This window comes from Papilio xuthus, unplaced genomic scaffold (genome assembly GCF_000836235.2).
Source record: "Papilio xuthus unplaced genomic scaffold, Pxut_1.1 DF826923.1, whole genome shotgun sequence".
In the NCBI taxonomy this organism is placed as follows: Eukaryota; Metazoa; Arthropoda; class Insecta; order Lepidoptera; family Papilionidae; genus Papilio; species Papilio xuthus.
Genome location: NW_013531726.1, coordinates 352,053 through 362,989, shown reverse-complemented (window position 1 = coordinate 362,989; position 10,937 = coordinate 352,053). Strand labels below are relative to the sequence as shown.

The following is a 10,937-nucleotide window of genomic DNA, read 5'->3' as shown; positions in this document are numbered from 1 at the left end:
AAAACGCCTAGCCCTGTTGATAAGCTGGACAAGGTTGAAATACCGACTGTAGACAAACTAGAGAAAGAGAAAACGCCTAGCCCTGGTGATAAGATGGACAAAGCTGAAATACCGGCTGTAGACAAACTCGAGAAAGAGAAAACGCCAAGCCCTGATGATAAGATGGACAAGGATGAAAAACCAGTTCAAACTGCAGTTGATGAAAAACCAACTGTTGACAAAGTTGAGAAAGAGAAAGCACCAAGCCCTGTTGATAAGATGGACAAGGCTGAAATACCAGTTGCAACTGTAGTCGACGAAAAACCGGCTGTTGACAAACTTGAGAAAGAGAAAACGCCAAGCCCTGATGATAAGATGGACAAGGATGAAAAACCAGTTCTTACTGCAGTCGACGAACAACCGACTGTTGACAAACTTGAGAAAGACAAAACGCCTAGCCCTATTGGTAAGATGGACAAGGATGAAAAACCAGTTCTGACTGCAGTCGATGAAAAACCACCTGTTGACAAACTTGAGAAAGAGAAAACACCTAGCCCTTCTGATAAGATGGACAAGGCTGAAATACCAGTTCCAACTGTAGTCGACGAGAAACCGAGTGTTGACAAACTTGAGAAAGAGCAAACGCCAAGCCCTGATGATAAGACGGACAAGCCTCAAATACCAGTTCCGACTATAGTCGACGAAAAACCGAGTGTTGACAAACTTGAGAAAGAGAAAACGCCAAGCCCTGATGATAAGATGGACAAGGCTGAAATACCGACTGTAGACAAACTTGAGAAAGATAAAACCCCAAGCCCTGTTGATAAGATGGACAAAGCTGAAATACCGACAGTAGACAAACTAGAGAAAGCGAAACCGCCTAGCCCTGGTGATAAGATGGACAAAGCTGAAATACCGGCTGTAGACAAACTTGAGAAAGAGAAAACGCCTAGCCCTGTTGATAAGCTGGACAAGGCTGAAATACCGGCTGTAGACAAACTTGAGAAAGAGAAAACGCCAAGCCCTGATGATAAGATGGACAAGGATGAAAAACCAGTTCTTAATGCAGTCGACGAACAACCGACTGTTGACAAACTTGAGAAAGACAAAACGCCTAGCCCTATTGGTAAGATGGACAAGGATGAAAAACCAGTTCTGACTGCAGTCGATGAAAAACCACCTGTTGACAAACTTGAGAAAGAGAAAACACCTAGACCTTCTGATAAGATGGACAAGGCTGAAATACCAGTTCCAACTGTAGTCGACGAGAAACCGAGTATTGACAAACTTGAGAAAGAGCAAACGCCAAGCCCTGATGATAAGACGGACAAGCCTGAAATACCAGTTCCGACTGTAGTCGACGAAAAACCAAGTGTTGACAAACTTGAGAAAGAGAAAACGCCAAGCCCTGATGATAAGATGGACAAGGCTGAAATACCGACTGTAGACAAACTTGAGAAAGATAAAACCCCAAGCCCTGTTGATAAGATGGACAAAGCTGAAATACCGACAGTAGACAAACTAGAGAAAGCGAAAACGCCTAGCCCTGGTGATAAGATGGACAAAGCTGAAATTACGGCTGTAGACAAACTTGAGAAAGAGAAAACGCCTAGCCCTGTTGATAAGCTGGACAAGGTTGAAATACCGACTGTAGACAAACCAGAGAAAGAGAAAACGCCTAGCCCTGGTGATAAGATGGACAAGGTTGAAATACCACTTCTGACCGCTGTCGATGAAAAATCAATTGTTGACAAACTTGATAAAGAGAAAACGCCAAGCCCTGTTGATAAGATGGACAAAGCTGAAATACCGACAGTAGACAAACTAGAGAAAGCGAAAACGCCTAGGGCTGGTGATAAGATGGACAAAGCTGAAATACCGGCTGTAGACAAACTTGAGAAAGAGAAAACGCCTAGCCCTGTTGATAAGCTGGACAAGGTTGAAATACCGACTGTAGACAAACTAGAGAAAGAGAAAACGCCTAGCCCTGTTGATAAGCTGGACAAGGTTGAAATACCGGCTGTAGACAAACTTGAGGAAGTGAAAACGCCTAGCCCTGTTGATAAGATGGACAAGGTTGAAATACCACATCTGACTGCTGTCGATGAAAAATCAACTGTTGACAAACTTGATAAAGAGAAAACGCCAAGCCCTGTTGATAAGATGGACAAGGTTGAAATACACGATCAAGATGAAGTTGATGAAAAACCGATTATTGACAAACTTGAGAAAGAGAAAACTCCTAGCCCTGTTGATAAGCTGGACAAGGTTGAAATACCGACTGTAGACAAACTTGAGAGAGATAAAACGCCAAGCCCTGATGATAGGATGGACAAGGCTGAATTACCAGTTTTAACTGAGGTTGAAGAAAAACCAACTGTTGACAAAATCGAGAAAGAGAAAACGCCAAGCCCTGTTGATGAGATGGACAAGGTTGAAAGACAAGTTCAAGAGGAGGTCTATGAAAAACCGATTATTGACAAACTTGAGAAAGACAAATCGCTTAGCCCTGTTGATAAGATGGATAAATTAGAAAAAGCAATCCCAACTTTTGTTGATGACACTTTGGCGATAGACAAAACACCAAGCCCCGCCGATACGCTAAAATCAGTGAAAGAAGTTGAAGTTTCAGAACAAATTCTTACTTTCAGAACAAAAGGTGAAGAAATTAATGTGCCTTCAGAAAAGTCACATCAAATTGTAGAAACTAAAGATAATTTATTAACACATAAAGAGCAAACCGAGAAGGTTACAGAAGAAAGAAAAACCTTGCCTACCGAAGCCGTGGAGAAATTAGAAAAAACAGTCGATAATGCATTAATGACTACTAAAGACATAACTAGTACCACAGTTTACCTTAATGGCCACTTCCAGTCACCTAAATTAGATTCGAAGGATGAGACAGAAGACACATTTATGTTAGAAAAAAGTTTGGACTCTTTGAGTCCTGAACTTGAAACTTCACCAACGAAAGATGAAATTTCACGCAAGGATCATGTTATTAAATCGACATTCGCTAAGCAAATTAAAGAATCTGAAGAAATGATAACAAAAGAAAGAAGTTTCTATTCAGATTATGACATTGGATTCCAAAGTATGAAAGACAGTGATGACAAATTGAGTTCTTTGTCTACTATTGACAGTGGAATTATTGATAAGGACAGCTTTACCCATACCTTAAAGCACGGCGTTAGTTCTGAGGATATTTCAAAGGAAGTCAGTATTGAAGAAAAATACAGCTTTGAAAGTTCAGAAAAATCAGAGAAAAGGCAGGTATTAGACAGATCATTGAAGACGACTAGTGGTTATAAAGTAATTACTAGTGAATTTAGTAGCTATAGTGATTCATATCAATCTACGAGCAGTCAACACACAAGTTTCGTCGATAGTACTAAAGAAGGGCCACTATCAGACGTGAAAATTCCAATATCTCAATTAGAACATGAACAGTTAAATATCGATTCTAAAGAGCATGGTATCGATACCTTTGAACAAATGAAAGATAAATCAATTGATGAAAGATCTAAACAGCCTGCTGATTCCCATCTTGTTAAAACTATTCAAGCAGCATTCCAAGACGAAGGCATACAACAGGGAATTAAAACAGAAGAAATTGAATATGTTAGTTCAAAAGTTGATAGAGTTTCAACTCCACCTACCGTACCAGTTAGTCCCCTACCCAAAATACCATTACAAGACCTAAAATTGACTGATGGTGTTCAAAGCGAAGTCAAATATGATAAATTACAGGGATCTGAAGAAACCATAACCAAAATTGTTCACGTAGGCGAAGATGTTTTGACACAAAAAATATCAACGTCAACTGAAAAAGTACCAAAACCATTTAAAAGCGATAAAGAGGATGAAGATACATTATCTTTAATGCAAACCATGGGTAAAATAAAAACAGAAACTGACACTGTTACTAAAATAATTAAAGACGGCGAAAATGTAGTGACCCAAACTATTACAACCGTAACGACTAAAGAAATAATTTCTAGAGAAGATGGCACACCACAAAACGTGAAAACTACTATTGAGACTACTACTCTGAGTAAAAGTTCAGATGGATCAATGACGACTACCACAGACACTCAAACATTACTTTCAGAATGTTCTTCTAGTCTCCGATCGACTTCACAGATGGATTTGTACGATCAAGAAAAAAAACTAGATAAGGAACTTGAGCACAGTGATGAAAAGTCTGAGTCAGTATATAGCTATCAGACGCAAGAAAGTTACAGTGAAAAAGGGTGGTCAGAAAAAGATAAATCACATTTTATCAAAGAAGACGATGAGGCCGACAGTAGCATTGAAGCTGTAGTAATAGATACTGATGTTAGCAAAAAAATTATTAAGGAAAATAACTTAGATATCATAGAAAATATTACTACCACAACAAAGAAAGAAACCATACGAATTGATGATGATAGAAAACTAATTAAAACCACAGTGGAAACAATCACAACTAAAGAATATCCAGATGGTTATAAAGACGTGCAGAAAAATGTTGAAGTGAAAACAGAAGAGGTTACTGTCGAGTCAAGTCGTAACATAGATAAATTGCTTAGTGATTTTTCACTGTTAGAAGAACCCGAAGAAGATATTTCCACTAATACGGAAACAGTGACATGTGACGGTATTGTTATAAAACGAACAATTACAAAAAGTACACTAAAATCAACCTATGTTGACAATCAAAGTATTCCAAGGAAGCTAAAGACTGTTAAAACAGTTACGACAACAGATGAATATCCCGATGGATCTACGCAAACAAAGGTGGATTCTAGCACATCTCTAGAAGATATAGAGATGGAACATGTTGAAGAAACCTTAGATCTCTCAGAATATACGATAGAAGAGGACACAAATGTTGATGTACAACGAGAAGAAAAGGAAGTGATTCTTAATGGTCAAAATGTTTTGCAAACTATCACAACAGTCACCTCGAAAAAAGTCTTAAGTACGCCAGATAAAGCAAAGAAAAAAATGAAGACTATTATTGAGACCACCACAGAGTCTATGCTACCAGAAGGAATAACTGAAGTTACAAAAGATGTAAATATACATGTTTCGGATTACAATAATGAACCATTAGATGACATTTCAGGCGGGTATGTACAATTTGGAGAACCTCTCGTAGATACAAAAACTGAAAAACAAACAATAACCGACTCAGGCATAACAATAAATAGGACAATTACTGTTATAACAACTACCCGAAATTATAAAAATATTTCTAAAAGGATTACAAGAACAAATAAAACTGTAAAAACTATAACAGAAGATGAGTATCCAGATGGATCGGTGATATCTAAAACCAGTGAAATGGTTTCGATAATAGATCAAAATTTGGATGTCGACGGTAGTAATTTAGGAGAATATGACAATTTCCAAAAGAATGTCGACGAAATACTAAAATCTCACATACCACCTGGTGAACCAGAAGAAACAGAAACAGTGGAAAAAGAGGATATAACAGAAAATGGTGTAAAAATAAAACGAACGATACGTACAAAAATTATTAAAAATAGTTTTTCGGATGTCCAAGGAATTATATTCCGACAAAGAATAATAAAAGTAGTTACAACATCAGACGAGTTTCCAGACGGGTCATCTCGAACTTCTGTAGATGTAACTTCATCTGTATCAGAAATTGATTCAAATGGAGAAATGCAGACGGATGCACCTGTAGAAGAGACAAAGAAGAATATTACAATAGAAAACAGAAAAAATGTGATTATTAAAGATGGGGTACAAATTAACCAAGTCATCACAACAACCACTACAAAAGAATTAATAACGACTGAAGATTTAAAGGAAAAAATTAAAACAACAGTTGAGACTGTCACTGAGTCCACATCACCAAACGGAGCTGTTGAGGTTATTAAAGATGTTAAAGTATCTATAACTGATTACGAAGAAGATACACTTGAAGAAACTTTAAAGGAATTTATTGAAATAGGCAAACCTGTAATCACACAAAGTTCTGATTTGCAAGATATTGATGAAAATGGTATCACTATATCTAGAAAAACAACAATAACAACGACAAAGCAAGAATATGAAAGAACTTCAACAAGAACAAGAAAAGTTAAAATTATTGTCGAAACTGTTATAGAAGACGAATACCCAGATGGAACAGTTGTAACAAAAAGAAGTGAGAAAACATCAATTACTGATGTTTTACCAACAATGACAACTGAATCACTGGAAGAAGAAGATGCTCCAGAATATCAAATTGATGATACAGAAATAGTGGTCGACACTAATGATGAATGGGATATTAAGAAAGAAACTATCCTACAAGGCTCGATAACAGTTAAACGGACTATCACTACCCAAACAAAACGAGAAACTTTAGCTAGTGACGACCAAAATATTAAACGTGTACGAACTACGGTTGAGACGACTACTGTAGATGAATATCCCGATGGTACAGTCGAAACCACGAAAGATGTTAAAATTACAATATCCGAATATCAAAAAACAACTGACAGCGACCTACAGGCCGCTCTTAGAGGATTGACTTCCACTGGAAAAATCAAAACGTCAGTTGACAAACAATCGAACCAAATTTTAACAGAAAACAATGAAAGCATAACTCAAAACATAACAACCTACACCACAAAAGAAGAATTTAAGAATAACGAAACAAGTGAGATTGCTGTGAAAACCGTAACTGAAACGGTCACTGAAAACGTTCATAAAGATGGTACAATTGAAACTACAAAAGATGTTAGAACTCAAATCACATATCTGCCGCCCGGCACTACTCTCGATGATTGGTCACCAGAAGATTTAGAAAAAATTTCTTGCACACAAAAGACATCACTAGAAGATAAGCCGAAAATTGATGACTTAAACCTTGAAAACAAACATGGAATAAACACAGTGGAAAAGCCAAAGAAACAACGTTCTCCCGTAGGCGAAATAACAACGGACACTGAGACTTTTACGAAAGTTATAAAAGAAGGCGATAACGAAATAACTCAGACCATCACTGTTGTAACGACAAAAGAAGTCATCACTCCTGAAAAAATTAAGATCACTGTTGAAACCACTACTGTCAGTAAAGGAAACGATGGCGTTGTCAAAACTACAAAGTCGACAAAAACAACAATATCCGAAATTAAAGAAGAGTATGAAGAAATTATTGATACGGGCGAGAGTGAAAAATCCTTTTCTAAACTTTCATCAAAAACAGGAGAAATGCGTAGTTCCTCAGCTGCCAGCGATGACCTAGACCATCCTGGAATTTCAACGCCGCCCTCGGATATAAGTTCCAGAGGTTCCAGGGCAGCGACGCATGTATGGGGTACCGAAAGCAGTGGCATGTACTATAGTGACGACGATGGCCAAATGAGTCCTAGTAGTACAAAATCTCAAATCGCACACTCACCGCGATCAAACGTAAGCTTTGAACTAGATCCAAAATTACAGCTATCGGAGACTTGTCAAGATTTGCCAGAGGACAAGTCTGAATTTGAGTCCATGACATATAGAGAATCGTCACCATCCGTGCATTTAAGTCACATTGGTGATACTGATTCTTGTACATCCTCCACGCATTCCGAAGTGAAGTCTGAAGTTCAAGTTACTGATAAAATCGGCAAAACGTCGGAGAAAAAGGTAGATGATAAAAAACAATCATTTAAGTCTGATATCACATTCCTTAAAGAAGCCGATGAACATTTCGAAAAGGCCATAGAAGAACATAAAAAAGTCAGTGGATCTGATGTCATTTCAAGTATCACCGCTAAATATGAATTGGGCCAACAAAGTCAATCAAGCATGAGTCAGCAACTATCAACAAAAGAAGAAAGTAAAATTACATTAAAGGACCTCAAAACAGAATCAAAGAAATCGTCCGAGACAACTTCTTTCAGTACCTCAAGACAAGAATCAAAATCTAAAACTCAAAGTCAAAGCGTAGAAAAAGATCCTATCGAATCTTGGGGGAAGCCTTTAGGTCTACCTAGTCCTATTCAACCACCCACATCACAAGGGGATGGCAAAAGCACACCGAAAAAGCAAGGTCCCAGTTCAAACGTTCAAATCAAGAACAAGTTGAACCAAGAGAAAAGTAAAGATATGAAAAACAGAGCATCAGAGTCTCCCAGCAAAAAGAAATCTCCGAGCCCGGTGTACATGGAGCTTACGTATGTCCCTCACCACGGCAACTCCTACTACTCCGCGGTTGAATTCTTTAAGCGCGTCAGAGCACGGTACTACGTCTTCTCGGGCACCGAGCCTTCGAAAGATATTTACAACGCTCTTCTCGACGCAAAAAAGACTTGGGAAGATAAAGATTTAGGTAGGTTATATTTAACGTGTGTTACTAATGGGGAGAAAAACTGCCTTTTGGTATTTATAGATATAGGTTAGCATGATCAATAGTTACTGTTGCACTAAATATACCAGAAATATACAAAAGTACTCTGAGGCCTGTAGCAACAAATTCCGTAAAATTTCACTCAAAAATACGTTGGCACTGGCGCCACCTACTTAAACCTTTCAGTGTTTTTCCCCATTCGTTCGATAAGATCACATTCTCCCTTTTTTCGTATAGCAAATAATAATTTTTTCATCGCTTTCTATTCCAGAAGTGACTATCATTCCTACATACGACACGGACGTGCTGGGCTACTGGGTTACAGAGAACGAGGAGGCGTTGGAGAGGTATAAGATCGATCTGTCGCCGTCGGCCTCGCGCTGCACCATCAACCTGCAGGACCACGAGACCTCCTGCGCCGCCTACAGACTAGAGTTCTAAATGTCGGGACTATTTGTGGCATTCTCAGCGAACCAGTGAGCCGCCGATGTACGCATGCTTTTGAATGATGGAACCAAAGAGTAATTAATTGTCGTAGGAAATAAAAGGGCTGTGATAAAAAGAGGCATTCAAAAGCATTCGCATTAATCGATTCGAGCCACTCGTTCGCATGAGGTCGCTTACAAATAGATGTAATATACTTTGTGATATTATAATGCAAACAACAGACTGTTAAGGAGTTTGATAAATTAAGAGTAAGAACATAAACGATTAACATTTGTACGAGCTGCAAGCCTCTAGCTGCTAGCTGTGAGCTGCAGCGACCACGGACAAGCGAATCTTAAACGGCCAAGTCCTCCCCAACAATATATATCAATAACCAAGTATTCGACCTAAGAACAGAGACGTCCATTTTTTTCTAAAGATACCGTTTTCTAATAACGTCATAAATATTAACATGCCATTTAAAATATATTTCTGAGTATTTTTTAAATTTGGTCTTATACAATATGTAGAGCTTTTATACATGATATTTAGCGTAACCAGTCCATTTTGTTTAGCCAAAACACCGCTTATCTAAATGTCTAAATTTTTGAAAATTATTTTGCTAACGCATAAATTCTACATAGAGGATATTGTATAAAAAGTATTTAATATACGATTGTTTTTTAATTGAGCGCTTTATGAAAAGGACGTAACGATTTGTGCCGCTCCTGCGAGCTGCAACGCCCTAGAGGGGGCACCACCATCAACTATTCAACAACTTTTCTACAATTAAAATTTTAAATAAATATAAATGTATGTCTTATAAAGGCGTACTTAAACATGTCGTTTGTCGATGTCGACGCACTCTTTATATTAATGTTTCTTAGAACCAAGATAACTAAAGGAATCTAGAATGGCAAAGATAACTTCCTCATATTGAATTAAGTACAGTTAGGTTTAATGATTACGAAGTGAGATTCGTTTCCCAGTTACTTTACAATCCGAGCTTCCCTGCCATTTTTGTAGATATAATAGGTGAAGTGAGAGGCCGCCGCGTCCGAGATTAAAGGTAGTGACTGCTCGGGAGCCGCGGGTGCCTAGGACGGGTCTCACTGGGAGCAGCCTGCACTCCCAGTCTGGGATCCTTACCCGACACACGCGGCTGCGGGCGGACGCCGCGGCCCTCGCCCCGCACAGAAGTCATCTGTGTCCTTCTAGACTTACGACGAGCCTAAATCGATAGAGAGCTTAATCCATATAAAATGTTTTATTAGAACTATTTATTATTACCAAATGAACAATCTATTTACCTTTGTTTTAGTTGAGGTCTGCTTGTTGCCTATCGTCCCGAGAGAGTCGCGAAGGATGTTATTTGGACTGGCGCCGAGAGGCGAGCGATCAGTCTATGGTTATTGAATCTCTGTTGTTACTTTTACGTTGGTCGCGTGGATATTTCGCTCCGTTAACGCGTTGTTTATAAACAAATTTCTAGTCGTTTCGACGTATACTGATGTACTGATATTATTTCGTTCCTATATCCGATTACGGTGTGACTTTCTTTAACCTTTTTCAAAGGAATTTTAAAATAAATTTTGCTGTAATAATACAATGATGTTCTCAATTAGATATTTTCCTCCGGTGTTTGAGTTAGAGTGAGGTGAGTGCGTGACTTCATCGCCACCTAGCCTAGTGCGGCCATTCAGTTCTACTCCGAGTCAAGTTGAGGTTATAAGTCAATTAATTTTAAGTCATCCATAACATAAAGCGGACATGCCGCCATCCTCGCTTTCTCAGCCAGCCTCTTCTATCTATAGATAAAAACTATCAGTGTACTGGCACCAGCACAATAAATTAACTTTTAAAAGAAACCTTTTAAATGTTTTAATAATTATCGTATTACATATATATGTCTATATATATTTTTTATGTATCCATCTGTACGAATGAGATATTATTTTTAGGAGCATAATAATATAATATAGTATGTGTTTTATCGGTGTATTGATTGGTGTGAGCACAATGATATATATTTTGTTTATGTGAATTTACGCTTTATCTAGTTGTTTGGGCGGAACTAAACAGAGAGGTGTTTGATTTGTTACGAACGACTCGTCTTCGATGCATTCTCTATCTTGAGGAATCAGCGATAGCTCTTAGACTATTTTGTTACTTTGCATTAGTTAAAGAGACGTGTATC

General features: G+C 38.2%; 1 protein-coding gene across 1 annotated transcript in view; it reads left to right on the top strand.

Moving 5' to 3' along the window:
* The window catches only part of LOC106122352 (microtubule-associated protein futsch), a 105,069-nt gene extending 94,508 nt beyond the window's left edge, over positions 1–10,561 (top strand). Inside the window, exons 12-13 of the mRNA XM_013318292.1 lie at positions 1,388–8,296; positions 8,586–10,561. Of these exons, the coding sequence (XP_013173746.1) occupies positions 1,388–8,296; positions 8,586–8,755 (7,079 nt within the window). The 3' untranslated portion in view covers positions 8,756–10,561. The remainder of the gene's footprint in view (positions 1–1,387; positions 8,297–8,585) is intronic.
* Positions 10,562–10,937: the final 376 nt, after the last annotated feature.